Source organism: Bacillus rossius, chromosome 1, assembly GCF_032445375.1.
Source record: "Bacillus rossius redtenbacheri isolate Brsri chromosome 1, Brsri_v3, whole genome shotgun sequence".
In the NCBI taxonomy this organism is placed as follows: Eukaryota; Metazoa; Arthropoda; class Insecta; order Phasmatodea; family Bacillidae; genus Bacillus; species Bacillus rossius.
In genome coordinates this window covers 126,052,848-126,073,082 of record NC_086330.1, presented here as the reverse complement: position 1 = coordinate 126,073,082, position 20,235 = coordinate 126,052,848, and the positions used below count along the sequence as shown (strand labels likewise).

The following is a 20,235-nucleotide window of genomic DNA, read 5'->3' as shown; positions in this document are numbered from 1 at the left end:
ACTAGAGGTGTAAAAGTAACGAAAAAATGCGTACCCGTATGTATTCGTTACTATAACAATTAGTACTCGTTACTATCGTTACGTTACTCGTTACTTCTAATACCGCATAATTTGTTATGTTGCAGCAACGAATCCAGTCGTATTGCGTACGCGTACAGTATGACGTCGCGTAAATAATAATAAATAGAATATAAACAATTAATAGTTTTTGTTAACCAAGAAACAATTAAATCTCATTAGAGCGGCTTTTTAATATTATCTCTTTTAAGATAACAAAAAAAACGTGAAAATATACGCGATTATAAAAACAAAAACATACATATTTCTAATTTGTAAAAAATACTTTTTTACGTTGTTTCTGTTCCAATATCAAACTTTGTCTACACACGGTACAGATAACTAACGGAAGTTTGATAAAATAAAGAAAGGACGGGATTCTATTTTTAAAGCCACGCACTTAGGTGGCGACTGCACGGCTGAAGAATGTGACAGGCGTCAACGGCAAGATGTCTAGTGGCGAGCGAGAGGGGTGGAGATAAAGCAGACAAATAACAAAAGCGCGCTTCAAGCTCTCACGCCGTAAATTCCTCAAAAATACCTCGTTAAAGCCGTGTTCTCGCTATAACGAGATTCTACTGTACATCTAAAGGGTCTGACGACATGCACATTCATTCTCCAACTGCCATTTGGAACGGAACTTGGAAGGCAACTAATCGATCCTAGCGCACGTATAGCGCATTCTGTGATGTGAAAATAGAACTGAGTGACGCCATGCGTCGTGAGCGCCCTGCAGAATACGAACGGAACTAAGCAATGCTACGAAACTTCTACCGTTTTAGCTTACGAACCGGAATTAAATAAATATTATTTTAGTAACGGAAGTGATATATCCTTTAAATAAGAAAAAACCATATATTTAAGAGAAAATAGGGTAAATATGTATTGTACGGATTAGCGCCAAAAAAAATCGTATAAATATGAAATAACTTTCATTATATGCTCTTTTACGTCCTCTTTTCAAAACCGCCTGCGGAGATTAAAAATTCCAATTACTTTTGGAGATATCGCCGTTCTTATTTTGCAATACAAGCCCTATGTTATCATTTAACAAACGCCATTTTATATTTTGCCGTGTGTGCGTGAATGCCTAAATAACAGAAATTTTCCATTAGGTAAGGTTAGTTACATGATAAATACTTCAAAATAAACGGAAATTAAAAATAATATCAATTAATTTTACTTGTATAGTTTTAAGTATTTATAATGTAACTGACCTGACCTAACAAAACGGGACAAAGGTAGATTAGGTCAGGTCAGCTACAGTATAAATACTTTGAAACTGAACGGACATTAAAAATAATAAAAATTAATTTTAATGGTTATTTAGTTTTTAAGTATTTATAATGTAGCTGACCTGACCTAACAAACCGGGAAAAAGGATGAACAGTAGGAACTCACGTAATTTTCTTTTTACGTGATGTAGTCGTTCAACTACGTCGCGAAAAAAAAAAATCATACTTGTAAACAAGCGACAATGGTGTAACGCGGGAAACCGGAAACCTACGATTCACTCATCCTTCTGGACATACCCGAATACTCACGTTGGCAAGCCTTCTTTCAACAGACGAGAGGCAAACGCCCGATCGTGCATCTTCGGTTTTTTTTTTTTTTGTTTATTGTAAATAAATATGCAACTAATGAAAACTAATGGTCAATTAAGTTATGTTAGCTACATTATAAATACTTCAAAACATTGTGGATGGTTGATTTGGTTAGGATAGCTACATTAAAAATACTGTGAAATCATGAAAACGGTTTCCTAGCTCTGGATAGCTACATATTAAAAAGTTATTTGCTAAGCAACCATAAAATGATTTTACAGTTTTTTTTAATGTAGCTATACTTGCCTAATATAACCAACCATCCACAATGTTTTAAAGTATTTTTAATTACTTCTTGCTAATTTTAAGAAAAGAAGGCTTGCCAACGTGAGTATTCGGGTATGTCCCGAAGGATGTGTGAATCGTAGGCTTCCCGCTGAACTCGGCATCAGTGCACAGCATGAAAATTAAAAAATTCCATATCTCCTAAAGTATTTGGAATTTCTGATCTCCGCCGGGTTTAATGAAAAGAGGAAGTTAAAGAGCACAGAATAAAGGTATTTTCGGATTTTTAAACTTTTTTTTTAAAAAAATCGCCAAAAAATTAATATTAAAAAATTCGATATCTCCAAAAGTAATTGGAATTTTTTATCTCCGCAGGCGGTTCTGAAAAGAGGACGTAAGATAGCATATAATGAAAGTTATTTCATATTTGTACGATTTTTTTTGGCGCTAATCCGTACAATACATATTTACCGAAAATAGTAATATTCCGACAGAAACTTCCGACGTTAAACATAGGAAATAGTGAACTGTAAGAAACGCTTAGACTTTACTATCCCATGGTTAAAATGGCGAACATTAAGAGAATAGATGATTTAAACGTTTTATAGTGGAAAAACTTAGCATGCGTCTTAAATGTGTTTTGATGTATTATGCAAGCGGTACGTTTCTTATCCAATATGAATGTTAAATACATTATTTGGTAGATACTTGAAGTTAGTTTTTAATGCCCTAATAAAAACCGAATCATCGGTTTTTTCTGGGAATTCGGTTCGGCTTCTGTTTTTACTAAAATGACCGAACCGAACCGAAAATTCGGTCAACCGATCAGCCCTACATTTTACAGTGTTTTACAGGATTTGTAAATGCTGCAAGGAGGATTTAGGAACCTAATTTGGTGGCAGGTCTATATAAAGTAAAAACAATGTTAATAGGGGTTACTCCATAATCATGTAGCTGTTCATACTTACCTAACTAACTCTTCACTTATGTTAATCTGCAGTTGTGAAACTAAAAAACACAATTTATAAATTTGAAAATAGGGGCTTATAATAACTAAGGAGTAGCCAATCCTAGGCTTCCAATGTTTAAAAGCTTTCAAGAAACATGTAGCCTCACTTCAGACATGAAGCTTTGTATTACATTTGAAGCTTAAAATAAAACAGATGGCACAAAGGTGCGGTGGTGCGTGGCTGCTAAGGTACTGGAAAACTTGAGCTTTCTTTGTCTGGAAACTGCGGTGGTAGCTCAGTGTCGGCAGTGTATGGATGAGACACCAGACCTTTGACCTGCACTGGCGGTACTCTTATTGGAGCTGCCAAGTAGTGCATGGGGAAGATAAACTTGTGTGTGCAGCAGGAAATTGGTACGGGCTGGTTGTCGACAGACTGCCACTTGAGAAAACAGTCTGGCTGATAGGCCAAAAAGAAAGAAATTTGAAGTTACACATGTATAGTAAAAATCCCTTTTATAATCACAACACATTAAAATTTAAAACCATAGAAATTTAAAATACTGCAACAAAAGGCTTTTTCTTTAATATGTTTTAATAAGTCACAATTGTGCCTGGCTAAGACAACTGTTTATTCCATAAACAAAAAAAAAAACACTGGGTGCAACACTTTTTCTACTGTTGCAGGTAGTGGTGTGTTAAGTTAGGCTATTAATTGGTTTGAAACTATCCACGATAATTCCCCAATAAACATGTCACAAATGAATTTCCACTTTTATTCTTCTCAATTACCAAATTATAACATGTTCTTTATGCGGTAGATCTGGCAGCAATCACTCACTTTCACCGATCGTTACTCACTGTTCTGTGCCTTCATGAACTAATATCCTTAGTGAATCCGTTATCTAGGTATGAAAAGACATGGGAAAAATACTCCAGATGGACCAGCAGACCACCCGGGCTTACACTGCACGTCTGGGGCATACAAATTCTAAGTAAATTGTTTGAAAGTAATGAAAAAACCTGTGGTATATATTTAATTGTGACACTGCCCTTGCACCCAGATTGTCCATCCTTACAATTTCATACTATTATAAATGAGAGCTGCCGCCATGCACAATCTCTCGGCACAGCACTGAACAACTCACAAAACTCAGCACACCACAAAACACTTACGACAATTCAGTTTGTTCCCCGAAATACTGCCTTACTATTGGCTACAACATTTATTCTAACAACTATGATTAACTCCCCTCTTTGAAGGCTTCCTCTCATTCTGTCATATCTCTTTCTTTCTCTTACACCTTCTGTTTCTTTTTAATCTAACACAGAATTCTGGGATTCCCCAGTCAGGTATTCTCTCGGTCTGGGCTAGTCTTTTGGCGCTGTTGTGTCGCCACAGGTCTTTCTTTCCTTGTACTGTTCTAGACATTTCACAACCACACCATGAATTATATATCTAAAATTACCATTATACGTATAAAGAATATCTAAATGAAACAAAATATTGAAATTCACCCTATTAACCACATAATACTCTAGCCACCAGCAGAAAAATCAATAATAATGTAATTAAGATTTTTCTAAATAAAATATTTATTAAAATTAATTACAATACTATTACAAATAATGAAACAAAAATATGAAAAACTAGGTCACTATAACCTTTAAGCATATAACCAGTTGATCTACTGCAGTACTAAGAAAGCACAATTTTTATTCTTTTAATAAATACTTGTAAAAGCTGGGGAGAGCAGGGTCTTGCAATGTTACAATGTTAGCTATTTATCTGTTGTAATACCTACTTTTAATTCACATGTATATGTTTTGGCTACATTTCTTCTGTATTGGCATTTATGCAAAATTAATTTTGGTATAATGGCAGATGAGCATAAAATATGTATCTAAACAGCTCTAGTTGTTATTGATAATTTTGTACTCTTAATTGGTAATTTTGTTTGCATGTCTAAAGTGTAACTGTAGATTTGCTATTATTAAATTATTTAACTATAACTATTATCTTTTCTACACACTGGTGGGTCGTAACTGCATGTCATTGCTGCTTGGTTCTTCTTTTTTTTTTTTAAATCTCTTCGTTAAGCAAAAATGTTTTTATTATTATTTTTCAAAGATTTTCTTATGTGAATGACTCTCACTCTGGTAATTTCTGGCAGTGTTGAGATATGAAATGTCTGGTAGTTGTAATTAAGTACACATACATTTACTCAAAAATATTTCTTCACTAATGGTCTCCGAGTTGTGGGAAGTTAGTCCTTTGAATGGTTTTCCTTTCCTCCTCACTTGTATGTATTTCAATTTTCACTAATTCTTTTTAGATTTTGTTTAGTGACATAGTATCAATTTATTCAGTATATCTACTTTGTTTTACTTTCTTTACTGGCTGCTTACAGTTAGATATGATGCTGCTTCTTCTTCAAGCTTCAGTAACTTGTTCGTAGTCGTTGTTGCATGTCTGCATGCTGCATAGATTTGATGGTTTGAAATTGATTTGAACTACCACTGTTGCCCCATGGTGTTTAGGACGACCCGCGTAAAGAGGTAAAGCGGCAGGATGGGATAGTACCAACTCCGAGGGCACTTCTGGATCAGCGAAACTGGGCACAGGGGCGAGCCCTGGGTGTCGACTATAGGGCCCCCTCACAGTCCCACGGTCCCTCGCCGATGTCCTTTCCGCTGCCGTCGGTCAGGGCCATCCCCCACCAGGTTAGTCGTGTGTTTCGACCTGAGCACACTTCTGGGTCTGCAGGGACTATGGCCTGTGGACAACCTGTGTGCTGTGTGGCTTACTGATTGTGCTGTAACTCTACGATTGATGAGGTGCTTGTTTCAAGGTTCATCCGAATGGCCCACATGTGGTGGAGGAAGATGAAATATGGCATGAACGCAGGAGGCAGCAGAGTGAAAACATGGCAAATGTTGTTGAAAGAGCCAAGCAACGAAAGGAAGAGGAAGAGAAAAGGTTTGAGTCAAGTAGGGAGAGAGCAAAACAAAGAAAAGAGGAACAAGAGAAGAAATATGATGAATCAAGACAGGTATTTTCATTCATACTTTTTTAACAATTGTTTTAAGACACTTAAATATTTTATGTTTATTTTTCTGGATTGCTTAGTTACTCTGAATATGGATCTAACCAACAAATTCGCATTAAATAAAAAAAAAAAAACCTGTTAAAGTTTGATCTGTTTTCACTGAAATACCAGCTTAACCTAAAATTGGTATAATATAATAATATTGAAGTCACTGTCTCGAGTGATCATCATCTGATTGAGATTTATTTATTTGGGGATTTGTGAAATCATTTATTAATTAGTGAATTTTTTGAGATTGCCCTAGGCTTCGTCAATAATTGGGGTCTTGCCAGATTAATTACAGAAGAACCTCATTTTAAAATATTTCAAGGGATCAGGAAAAAAATATGTAAAAACAAGGAAATGTAAAAATGAGGAAAGTGCAAAAGAAATTTATTTTATTCTTACTGTGATGAAAACAATAAGCAAATATACGCAATGTTAAATAAAATGCCAGAGATGCCTACATTTGTATATATTAACTAGAACTTCATTATCTTACATGGTGAAACCAATAAATCTATCCAATCTTGCAGTTCTTCACAATTGTTTAAAAGTTGTGAACATGAAATTTTCGGTTCTTGAGTAATATATGCGAACTTTTAAGCATCTCAATATGTCTTTGTAATGGGGAGGTTTCTTACACAATTAATTTTTGGACTTTGTGTATAAACATTTGCTAAAATTTAATTAATTTCTGATTTTTATCAGAAATAATTCTATTAAATGAACACTACTTTCAAAACTATTTTTTACATATAGGAACAAAAAAAGTTGGTGGAAACATTTATTTTTCAATGTTTGGAAATTCAGTGCTGCTGATGGCATTTCCAAAATATTCTGAATGAGTTAAAAGGTAATCAATTTTTACATTCCTTTAAAACATGGCATAGTAATCCACTTTTAATGTAAAAACCATATTTACAACTTTATTTTCATGCATAATATTGAAGTATAATGGGGAGATATCAAAAAGATCTTAATAATCACTTTCATGTCACTAAAGTTTTTGTTTATGGCCATTTGGTTAATCGTGGCACAAAAAAAAGTTGTTTGTAGAGGCAAATGAAGCTGAAGTGGCCACACGCTCACGCAGTAATATATAATAAATAAACTTCGCACCACACCATTCCTTCACTTATTATGACTAATGCATTCCATAAAAGGTTTGTGTTATTTGAAATTGTGTATTCTGAAGCATTATAATTGAGGCGCTGGGTGCAGTAACAGCTTAAGTCAGAAATAATAGTTTTGAGTAAAATAGGCTCAAAGATTTGAAACATTGTAGAATGAAACAAACAAACATTACAACCATCCAAATTCTTGTGGGCATTCCAGGTATTATATCTTATCTCCCTCCAGCATAATTGCAGTTTTTAATTTAAGTAATAATTTAATATAATTAAATAAAAGACAGGTAAGTTAAGTCTTTATTGCATATAACTAGGGACATGCAAATTTCGCATTTACGATAAAACGAATTTTTACGCGAAATTTGTAAGTTTAACACGAATAACCTCACTTTTACATAATTTCTGATACCTTGAATTTTTTGTGCGAAATACGTCTGTTTACCACGAATAACCACACTTTCCCGCCGTTTGGTAACTTAAAAAAAAAAATAAACAGCCGTTGTCACCACTGATAACACCATCAACGTAAAGACTACACTTGCCAATGTTTACGTTTTATTATTTATTTGATACGACGCGTTCTTGGCGAACTGCACTCGTGCACTAATACGCTCACGTTCTCTCGAAGGCATGTTTACAGAGTCAAAGAGTAATGTACGGCCATTTTGTTGGATATTTTGTGCATTACAGCGCTTGTGTCGCGAAGCAAATTATAAATTACGCTCAACTGTTCATCTTGCATCTACTATGGACTATGCAAACTGTTTTAATTTGTTCTCTTATACTGTAAACAGACTTAACAATTACGTTTTATTTTTAAGAATGATAATTTTCGTTTAAAAATGTTGTATACAGTGCAACTATTTTATAAAAACTGTAGTTTGTGATAGAAAACGTCTTCATATTTCTCAGCAGAAGTTCGAAAGTGTAAAATATGCCGAAACCTCAAGCAATCACCAAACTTCGTGAGCACGAATTTCGTGATCGTGGGTTATATGCAAGGGTAAATATGTAGTTGGGCGATATGTGTTAAAAAAACTTTTTTTAAATCCGAAAATACTTTAATAATGAGGCTAGAAGGCTGGAGATACCCAAATGCTAATATTTTGCATGGCGAGCTTACCAAGATACAATGCAACTTTGAAAACATGAAGCAGTGCATTTTTTTGACAAAACAAAACCAGTTTTGGACCACATGAACACCACGAAAGCAGCTGCAGTGAAAATAAGTGTAGTGCAAGTGTCTACAAAATCTCTGGTGAAGCTTACCAGCTTGATGGCTACGGATCCAAGCAGACTTGACTTTGAAAACCCTTAACTGCCTTTGATCCAAAAAAATATTTTGATTACAGACATGATCCCTATTTTGCTTGCTAAGTTGTGTAACGTTTCTACTCTGAAAGAAATGGACCGCCAGGAGCTGATCACCGGTTTTGGAGAGTTGAAACAGATAGTTGAGAAACAAATGAAGGAAAGTAGTGTGGATGTAGTGAAGGCACTTCAAGTTGTAAAACTTTCACAACCTGAATTTTCTGACAGGTGCCTGGAAGCAGTGTGGATGTTGTGTGCAAACGTTGATTCGGAACGCTTCTTGTTACAATACAATAATGTTCTCACTGACAAGAGAACTAATTTGAAATAAGAAAATTTAGCTACAATGGCTATTATTTCATTTGAAAGTTAAACGTTGTGTCAAAGTACTTTGCTTCTGAAATTATTGGGTTGACTTAATTTAGAATCTGAGTTCTTAAAATTGTGTCTTTTTAACCTATATTTGTGTAATTTTAATTTATAATGTTTCAACTGATGGTGCAATTATATTACAATGTTCTCTTCATATTTCTTACACTTGAAATCGCAAAAATTAAAAAAAAAATAAACCCGCGTTTAGGTAAAAATAACACCGATTTTAAGGGAAAATAACACCACTTTTCATCACAAAATAAACACACCTTTTGCATGTCTCTACATATAACACTAAATACTTGCATTATGTGTGTGTCATTTTGCTAATAATTAATTAAAATAAGAACATTTAATATTTAAATGGTCATAAACATAGTTGTAACATCTACATAAATATTTTATGTAATAAATCCATAACATACAAATGATATAATATATGGGTTTTAGAATGAAAAACAAAAAAAAATTTTTTGAGATTGGGTTTTTGCACTGATTAAATATATCGTAGCTAAATAACATATAAACTAGCTGTTCTTATATATTAGTGATGAATGTCAAACATCATTCTCACTTTCACCACTTTTTTCACTTTCACTTCCTATGTCTTCTTCCGGCACAGTCGTGTACTCTAGTAGACCTTTGAGGCTTTCAGCATTTTCTGGTTTCAAGAATTTCAAGTGAGAAAGAACATCATTTTTCTTGGACTCCTTCAAACCAGGGCGTGCCGGTTTTTTGAGGTAAAGCTCTTTTGACTTCATACCAAAACCGACTGAGAAAATGAACGGCTCAAAAATAGCATTGTAGGAAGCCGATACTGCCAGTGCCCCTGTAGTAGGAAAGGTAAGGATCACATACTTCTGTATTGAAAATTTGCTACGTTTTGATTTCGGAACTTTGTGAAACAAAGGCTCTAACGCTGTCGACCAGTCTTCAACAAGATGAGCAGCCATGAGAACCTGAAAAGGTGATGGGCTATTTCGAGCAGACTTTATGATCGTTAGATAATCCTCTACTGTTTCAATACTTTCCAGTCTCTTTAAAAGTGTGCCATAAAGTCCAAAATTCCGATCGCACTGGCAATACGAGTGTCCGCGTACAGGAAACATTTGAGTTACTTTCACTTTGGTTATTTGGGACAACCAAGAACAAAATCTCAAAACAGTAATATTTTTATTCTGGCCTCCTGCAGCATCCGATAAAAATATTATATTCTTAATATTTTTGTAAGATTTCATTTTTTCACAGGTGAAGTGGTAGACAAAGCTACAAACTGAGTTGGCATTTTTCTTTGCGTCACACTCTGGAAAACAATAAAAGGTACTGGCTGAATCATTATGGCAGTGAACGTTGAACACATTCAACCACAATAACCTTTTGTAGAATTGGGATGTAACATTAAGTTTAGGGATTGGTAGATTTTGTCCATAGTCAAACTCTATTACTAATGTGTCATCTTGCATTGTGTTGCCTTTTACTTTTGCTAAGTACTCTTGTTTTAAGGTTTTGTATTTTTCAACCTTGGCTAAATGTAACCTATATGTGGTTTTACGCGGATCATTCGGATTAATATCCAACAGAGTTTTAGATTCAGTACAAAAGTCACACACGTCGGTCCTTGGCTGTCTAAAACAATATGGACTATTTTCTCTGAAGTATCTGTGATATGTGGAGTATTTCATAGTAAGTGTCTTACCTGTACTATCAAAATAGTATTGCTGGAAGGCAATGAACATTTTCTTCACATTTAAATCAGGATTCTCAAAATACTTGCGTTCTGTGTGGCCCCTGCTATAATGTGATTGCTTGCTTGGAAATTTGGCCCAATGTTCTTCTACTTTAGTCCACACATCACGAGATAATTTGTTTGGACGTTCAGTATGCTTTCCTCTATTTTCCTTAAATACCGGATTCCCTGTTGAAAATAAAGCACAGATTTTGTTGACATTGCACATCAGCCAATGCACACTTCATTCAAAAGGAAACTGCTATATAAATATTTTGTTTTCATTATATTTTAAGAAACTAGAACAATACTGTCCAAAATTTTTAATGTGAAATGATGTAAACACTCACCTACAATACTAATAATTTTTGAATAATATTTCCAAAAAAATAACAATATTAGCTATGTCACTAAGCAAATTATTTACTCTTTGCGGCAATCTTCCATATCGCACAATAACTAAACATATAAAAAATAATTTAAAATGCACAAGGTTTAAAAACACAACCACCTACCTGAAGAACAAGCACGTAGAACAGTTTTCATTCGTGATTCGGACACCTGTAGCACTTTAAGAACAAAAGCTTTGCAGACATCTTTCCTATCAATGCCATTTTGTAGGTGATACCGCCATGAATACCCTCTGTTCTTTCCAATGGGATTACTCTTCTTTAACATTATTTCTTTTTTCTCAATGCAACCATAAAGATAAGTATCTTGAACTATTTTGTCTCCTAGTTTCCAAAACGAACTAAACAACCATTCTTGCTGTTCATCTGGGAATAACGAAAAACACTTTTTCCTACAGCATTCATTGATAAATTTGAAAATTTTTTTAGGAACTGTCTTACCAGAACAACCCTTGTAGCTATCCCCACTGTTTCGTTTAACTTTATTTTCCACACGTCGCCAAGAGTCTCTTTGAAGCAATCTCTTCTTTCCTTTGTTTCTTATTTTTACACTTCCATATTTTCACTCTCACTCTCACTTGTCTCCATGTTAATAACGTCCAATTTTCAAAACAAATATACCCTTAACACATACGTAGCAGTATTACAATAAAGGTATTAGGCCTATACCAATAACGAGCCTGCGTTCGACAAAATGGGTCGAGACACATGTTTTCTCGGGTGTGTTAGCCGTTCGCCGGAAGAACGACTTAGCGCGCAGCGCTACATTCTTCATTCTCCTGCCATCTGTATATTCTGGAGCGAACTAATATTTATGTGCCACATAGAGGACATATCTAGGATTGCAAATATGCATTGGCCGGAAAAACGACTTAAGTTGGTTTAAGCTGTTATTGCACCCAGCGCCTCAATTGTATATCAAGAGTTGTGTAGTACTATAAATCTTGTAGTAATGCAGTTACTGAGGTTACTATTATATCATACTGAAACTGACTCCTTAACAAAAGTGGCCAGATGTCTGATAATGAGTTGATAATGAGCTTCTAATTAGAGCTGTAGCGATTCACAAAATTTTGCCATTATGCTGATACAACTGTTGACGATTTACCAATTCCGAACCGATAACAGAGAAAACACATTTTTGTTAAAATTCTATAAATCTACTCATTTATTCAAAATATCTCATTATAGGGAAAGCATGCAATGAAAATTGCACATACAATGTTTTATCACTTAATGGTCTTCCCGCGTAATCGTCGCAACCATATTTTAGGCTGTCAAAATTGGGATAAAAAAAACTTCTCGCGTAAACGTCGCATGATGTTTTTGGTCCCGCTAGTAGATGCCGAGCGCTTTGTGTAGGTATCTTTTCCGTATAAAACGATGTATTTTAAAGTAGAAATCTAATATTTATTCGGTCATTACCACTTACTTAATAAATTAACGGAAAAATACAAAGTTGTTTGACGTGTAAATTTTCTTATAAAGACGTTTTTAAACGTTATTTTCTTTATCTGATCATCTGCGTCGCCGCGGTGTAGGTATAATCTAAAATTTGTTTCGGTCATTACCACTTATTTATTTAATTAACGGAAATACAAAGTTGTCTGACGTGTAAATTTTCTTTTAAAGACGTTTTTAAACGGTATTTCCTTTATCTGATTGCGTTACCGCGGCGTACCGCTTACAAAAATGTAGCCAGCGCATCATTCATGTTTGGTTATGTTGCTTCCCGTATAGAGCGCGCGCACATAGTCGAATATCGATATCTCGCCGATTGGATGCAACACGCGTTATCTGTTCGGCGCCGAGTTAACTACATTTGATAGCCCGCATTCTTTCGTGGCAAGTGTGTACTACGACACGTTAGTTCACGTCAGATTCAAGTGGCTTGCGTTTGTGTTAGAATTTTGGTTTTTCTATTTAAAGTTGAAGAAAGGTTTTTGTTTAAGGAATTATTAATATAGATTGTTTGGCGTGCTCTTGTATACTCCACCTTTTTGTTAAATAAACGTACTTTTCATAAACGGGTTTTGTTTTTATGAATAACTTTACTTAAGAAAAAAAAATTTCCGCATAATGGTCGCACCCCTACTTTTCAAACTTGATTTTAGAATAAAATGTGCGACGATTATACGAGAAAACACCTTTACTTTATAAATGAAACATAACCTCTCTTTTTTTAACACGTATTTTTAGCTTTTATTTTTTCTTGACGACCCATTAGTTGCATAATGAAACATAGATTTACTATTAGAGGCGGGAAAATTTGATTATTTAATACATAATTATATAAAACAAGATTATTTAATAATAAGTAATTAATGAAATACATTGATTCACAAAATACGAAGATTAAAAAATTAACATTAAATGTTCCAAATTGCAAGACTTTGTACATGTTTACAATTTAAGAATGGGAATTCTGATACCGTTTTATCGCATGCCGCATCAAAAATTTATGGTACCAAACATTTATACGGAATTACGTTTCATGTCTTTGTTTGCACGGAAAATAATAAAAGTCCTATACTATTTGGTTATGATTTTTTTTATTTAATTATACCTAAGTTAATTAGATAATGTCTCTTTTACAATATTACAAATATTTCTTTGCAGTTCAAGCAGTTGGTATTTTCCATGGTTTGTAATGGTGGCCATGCTCTAAATAAACAAGTTTTTACTATCTAACTTTACCATGCTAGTGATATATTTTATATGTATTATATTCAAGAAAGTTATTAAAACATAGGATGTTTAAGTTTGATATGTAAAGTTGGCACATGTAGGTAAGAAATTATGAGAGTTCAAAGTATGTATTAATACGAAAAGTGAAAAGGGTACGGGTGGTGACGGGCACTTTTTTCAATAATATCGGCCAAAAATTAACAAGCATATCGTGAATTGGCATAAACGCCTATTCAACTAAATATCGCAAATTTGGCTATTGCCGATTTGTATATCGGCACAGCTCAACTTCTAATCACCTATGCTGCTTTGTTGGCTACAATGAATTGGGACAAGATTATATGGTGGAGATAAAACCGAAATAACACTGAATTGCAAGTTATATCATGGAATTAAGTAGCATTTAACCAAAACTTAATTCTTAACACAATAAAATATCTTTGAAACAAGGAATATCCTTCCCTTAAATCAAATTGTACTGAAGTGCATGGATTAGAAATGGTTTAATTGGCATCTTTTATTGAATCTATTTTAAACTATGAATGCTCGCTAATTTATTTTTATTGTTTTTAATATGTCTGTTTTAGACAAATTTATTAATAATTATTTTGCCGTAAATGCAGCATATAAATTCTACCCTTTTTTTTTGGTGGTGTTAAGTACTTCAAAACAGCTGTTATAAAAATAAAAACAATAACAAAGAAATATACTGATTAAAAACAAAATTGACTAAAAATAAAACTGTTAAATCTTGTCTCTAAACATGAGTGATCAAATTTGGACACCATAGTGCGGTCCAATTTGAACTTTTGGTGTGTGTTATTTTTGCTACTATTCAAACATAAAGGTCCTTGTTGACAAATGCACTACAAAGATATGTTGACAGGTATAACAGTGGAGCATTGCGTGACATCTGTCTTCAGAAGGCAGCAGAGAAGTTGCAGGAATTGGAGCAGCGCATGGGGTGGGACAGCAAGCCCAAGGAACACAGCGAGGAAGCACCCCCACCCCTGCCGCTGCCAGACTGGGAGAAGGGTCGCGACAAGGACAAGGAGCGAGAACGAGACAGGGACAGGGAGAGGTCCCGTACTAGCAGCGAGAGCCGCAGTGAAGACAAGCCTAGGGAACCACAGCCTAGGGAACCTCAGCCTAGGGAACCACAGCCTAGGGAACCTCAGCCTAGGGAACCTCAGCCTAGGGAACCTCAGCCTAGGGAACCTCAGCCTAGGGAACCTCAGCCTAGGGAACCTCAGCCTAGGGAACTGCAGCCTAGGGAGCCTCCTGCAGACTTCAGGCAGCCCCTACAGGTACCTGTTCTGCCAGATTATACTAGAATTACTGTTATCCAAACCACAGCTATAGTATTTACTACTATCAGTATTCACATCTATACATATAGGTAACATTAAGTCTGTTAAGTTCATGTTTTTTTTTTTTATAATTTTATTTTCCAATAAAATTTCTGACAATGTGTTATCAGATAGAACTACTGCATTTTAGAACGAGACTTTTTGTAATGTACCAGTTTAGATAACTTGAGTGTGTGGAGATAAAGCACAGGTTAATTTGCTTACCACTTACATTGACTATTCACATTATTAGTATTATACAAGTACTGATTAATGGCTGCTAAGTGAATCAATGGCTTTGACCTATTACTTACTATTACCGATACAGGATGGCCACAGACTGGGAAAAACAGAAAAAGTCAGGAAATATGAAAATTCAGGGAAAATATGGGAAAGTTTGGGATTTTTTTGATGGGTTAGGGAATTTTTTGAGATAAGCCTGTGTCAGCAAGGGTTTCTTCTATTGCTATTTGTTATAAAAACTTGATTTAGCTGAATTATTTTCAAAAGTGTCTCTGCGTATTACCATATTCACTCAATAAACGACACAGAATTTTTCTTAAAATGTGTGATTAATAGTAGGCATGTGCGAGAAAGACTTTTTTGAATTCGAGACGAGATCGAGAAAGCAATTTAAAAATTCTCGAGAATCGAGTCGAGATCGAGAAATCTGTACTTTAGTTAACAGGATAATATGATCCAAAAAAGTAAAACTCAATAATCTGACAAACATACATAATTATTCAATAATTTTATCAAGTATCCACAATTGCAATTGCTATTACAACTTTACCTTTACACTCAACAGTTTATTTGCCTACTGTCGTATGTAAACATACGTTATTGACTCCATAGTCTATACAGTTTCCTTTAGCCATGGACGGTACTTGATCATGAAAGTCTGAACATTCACCACTATCGATATGTCACTATCGATACGGACCGCAATTTAAACATCATGTTGCTTGTTATATACTGCTGGCCGTGTGTATAACCTAAGGCCATAAAACAAAATGCAATCACGGAAGAATTCTGCAGTCATGTTTATATTTTTATTTTTTACCGTACCGTTTTACGTTGATACTTGATATTGATACCGAAAATGATTTATTTTTAACTTTAATGTTGGTTTTATTAACGGAAAATAATCATTTTCTTCTGTAATTTAATGTGATAACCACAGCACAATTCATTGTTTACGTTTACCGTTTCATGTAGTTACTTGTGAACGGATATTGTTCGTTTTTAACTTTTTAATAATTTATCGTGTATACTATCGTAACAAGTATATTTTATTTTATTCAATCTACGTTACGTTGAAGATATGTTAATTATTTCAACACGCAACGCAAAATGCTGCCTCAATATATTATATTACCTAACCTATTTCTTGTTAACAAAATTCTCGAAAATTCCGAGCCAAAAAAATTATCTCGAGACGAGATCGAGAAATTTTCTGTCTCGACTCGTTCTCGATGATGCCGAGACTCGCACATCACTAATTAATAGCATGGTGCGCAGCTTTTTCTAAACTTGACAGCGCTGCAAGGCAATGCTTCATAGCAAATGTTCCGTCAAGCTCCAATGTTGTTTAACCTGCTGTTGATTTAATGACAACAAATGTCTTGCATGTTTGAAAGTGCATATATTTATGAAAAAGACGTTGCAGTGATTATTGAAGGTTTACAGTTCGGATCATCTAGGGCGGCTGAAAACCCCTAAAATTATTCAAATGGACCAAGAAATGGGAAATCACATTATAGGAATAAAGTCTGCGTATACATGATGGCAGGGAAAAAATAAGATTGTGGCACTTCACTACAGTAAACAAATAATCTTCAGTCGATACAGTACTCTTTATTTTTCATTCATGAGGATTTTTTACCTCTCTTCAGCGTAAAGCTTTCATTCACAGTTAATCCATAAATAAAATATTTACTGCCTAATATCTGTAGAGATATGTATTTACAGTTTACTTAAAGAATTTTAATGAAGTAATGAAACTTTTAATACTGTATACTCTGCAACTCTGAACATAATTTGACCTCAAACTTTTTTGGTTGAGAGTCTAGGGATAAAATGTTTGTAGAGGAGATCACAGTTAAAATACAAAATTAAGGAATGGAAATCACAGTTAAAAGACAAAGCACTATTTTTTTTGTAAATAATCCAAAGTAATAAAGTAATAAATTATTTAACTTACCTAGGCCAATATACATTTGAGTTTGTCACAGCACTAAACAATAGTATTTACTTTTAAACTTATTCTACATACAGTGAAACCTCGATTCTACGTACACTCACGGTTCTCCAAAATTTGTCCTTACGACCGAGTTGTACGTACGAACCAGCGAGGCCAAATTACGTCCATTTGTGGCTATTCCCCTCCCCCCCCCCCCCCCCCTCCCCATTTTCCCAACGCTGCCGCGGGAAATTAATTGCCGTTGCCGTGTCCTGCTGCCACGGGAAATGCCCTGCCATGTCTATGTATTATGCTGATGTATTTTCGATCGAGATTATATCTTATTCATACAGAAACAACACTTGAGCTAATCGAACGTAAACATAAAAAAAAAATCTTGACACTGATGGCAGTGTCGTAAGCCCTGTGTTTACATTTTTTAAATATTTTATATCAGTAAAATAATAATTAACACACAATATATTTGCTCAAATAAAAAAAAATACAGTGGGTACTTTAAGTGTAGAGAAGATTAGCTAGTATGCCTAAAAACATCGTGAAAAACGTAACGTTTATAGTCGGCAATGAACATTTTAAATCGCAAAATATACATATTTATAACATGAAAAGTTGCTTTTATTTCTAAACATTAGCCGAAATACTGGTACGAGACATAAACTTCACAAGATAAAATAAGTGGAGTTTTGGTAACTGTTTTATACGTATTTTATCATTTCGGAAGTATTGTACAGTTGACGCATATTTTTTAAACTAACCATTTATTTCTGGGGATCGTAAATAATTAATTATTGGTATCAAGACATCACGATGAATGTAAACTTGAACATGTCACGGCAGCGAGAAAACTGGTGCGTATACCAATAAACTGGTATTAGAACTGGACAACACTGGTACACGGGAGGTAGAGCTTTTATTTTTTTCCGCTACGCTCGCTTCTATTGGCTGGCTGCTGATGGCAGGTCACAAGTCTGGGCGGAGCATAGAGTGAGTTATACTGCGCATGCGCAGCTCAGCGAACAAAGAGAGCCATCCGGCGGCTATGCCGCGCCGTAACAACAGCTGATCGAGTACTATGACCTTTCTCCACGTTATTGATGGTAAATTTCCATCAATTTGCGACCTTTTTTTTAAAAAAACATTTTTACTGTGATGCAATGTTTATGTAGCCCGTATTTGTTGAAAACGCTGCAGGTTGCAACTGTATTTTAATAAACTAACGTATTTCTTACACTTTTCATTTTTTTTTTATTGTTTGCCTCATTTTTCACGGTTTCTGAAAATCTGTACGTATGACCGAGGTGTATGTACGAACCGGGGGCCGTACGAGCGAGGTTTTACTGTACCTGTAGATGTATTAGCAGAGTTCGTTGTGATGCTTGTAAGAATAATCATGCAATGTTGCTGCTACTGCTAACATTGCCATTATCTTCATCTTGCCAGCACAGATTTTCAGTGCCATTCATGGCATTGGAAATGCAACACTTATTAAAGCAGCGGACAATGGATTATGAAGTTAACCTTTGCCAGGCTGTAAGATCTGTGTTGCTTGCTGAAGAATTGATGGTTTCTTAATTTTCCCAGTCAGTGTCTTAGAATAGTCGTCCGTAAGTAGCGAATTACTATACTGTTACCAAAGGTGGTCAATAAAGTGCTTGTTTACGACGACACAGGGTCCTTATACTTGGCTTGTTATTATTCCACCTGTTATAACAACCAAGTCTGTGTTAAAATTATTTATCGTAGGTTTAACCTCAGGTGTCGGATATCCCCAAAACTCAAGGACCAACATGCCCCTTTTTGACCGACCTAACAAAAGGAGGTGGTTCTCAATTTGTCTGTAATTTTATATTTTTTTATGTTTGTTACCTCAGAACTTTGGATTGGGTGAACAGATTTTGATGATTCATTTTTTATTTGAAAGTTGTTGCTTCCCGCGTGGTCCCATTTAAATTTGGTCCAGTTCTGACAATGGCATCCATTAGAAAACCATATACAGTCAAACCTCATTATTACATACCTGAAGGGACCATAATTTTAGCACTTTGTAATAACGTGGGTTTGTATTAACCAAACTATTGGGATATCATGACCAAAAAAAATTGATTGAACTTTAAATGCCTATACAGCGAAACCCCTTATTTACGTTACCGTTATTTACGTTTTCCCGTTATTTGCACTATATTCTTCAGGTCCCGTTTAGTTCCCATTTAGTCCAATACAATACCTTCACGCAAATTACGTCTCAAAATTCGAATCCATCCCGCTATTTACGTCACGTAACAAACATAAACAACTTGGTGCAATCGCCATAGATGATGAAACTGTAAAAGAATTGTCCGAAAATAAACATGTGAAACGCGTCAAAGATTTCGTTCGTATCGAAAACCACAACACACTACAAGATGGCGATGAAGTTGTGCGGGCTCTATTTGCGCTGCGAGCGCTGTCTATTTTCTGGACGATATTTTAATCACATACACAACTGCATGTTTACATTCTGTGAACATTATGGTAAAGGAAAGTCAACATCCGGTAACGGTAAATAGAATGCTAGAATAACGTGGTAGAAAATATTGTGTAAAAAAGTTTCCTTTTATTTTGAATTTTTTTTTATCAGTGAAGTCTGTCTTTTATGGTTAAGTAATGGAGAAAAGGCAGCGTCAAACGTTTTCAGTGGCGGAAAAATTAAAAATAATTGAAAAATCAGACGAGTTTGTGGGAACACGAGTTGATTTGGCAAAAGAACTTTCAATTCCCATCAGCACACTCAATACGATTTTGAAGAATCGTAATAGCATTGCAGAAAATGCAGCAAAATGCGGGCCAAGTGCAAAAAAACGAAAATACTGTAAAGAATCAAAATTTAAAGAAGTTGAAGATATTCTTGTGGAGTGGTTTGTGGGTGCACGTTCTGCGAATCTGCCAATCAGCGGGTCCATTTTGCGAGAAAAAGCTCGTGTGATTGCATCCCGGCTTGGCATTGAAGATTTTACAGCTTCCAATGGATGGCTAGACAGGTTCAAACAACGCCATAATGTTGTTTACAAAGTTGTATGCGGTGAAAGCAAGAGTGTGAATGAAGAGACAGTGGAACACTGGAAGGAAACTCAGCTTAAGGA

The 20,235-nt window shown here is 35.0% G+C and overlaps 1 protein-coding gene across 19 annotated transcripts in view; it reads left to right on the top strand.

The window, feature by feature from the left end:
• Nucleotides 1–20,235, top strand: part of LOC134544890 (protein PRRC2C) — a 355,574-nt gene that overhangs the window by 69,186 nt on the left and 266,153 nt on the right. For 10 of the 19 annotated variants that reach the window (XM_063388526.1, XM_063388523.1, XM_063388540.1 and 7 more), the window contains 3 exons: nt 5,377–5,559; nt 5,688–5,888; nt 14,488–14,871. In XM_063388526.1, coding sequence (XP_063244596.1) covers nt 5,377–5,559; nt 5,688–5,888; nt 14,488–14,871 — 768 coding nt within the window. The remainder of the gene's footprint in view (nt 1–5,376; nt 5,560–5,687; nt 5,889–14,487; nt 14,872–20,235) is intronic. The other 9 variants (XM_063388533.1, XM_063388531.1, XM_063388542.1 and 6 more) reach the window with 2 other exon arrangements.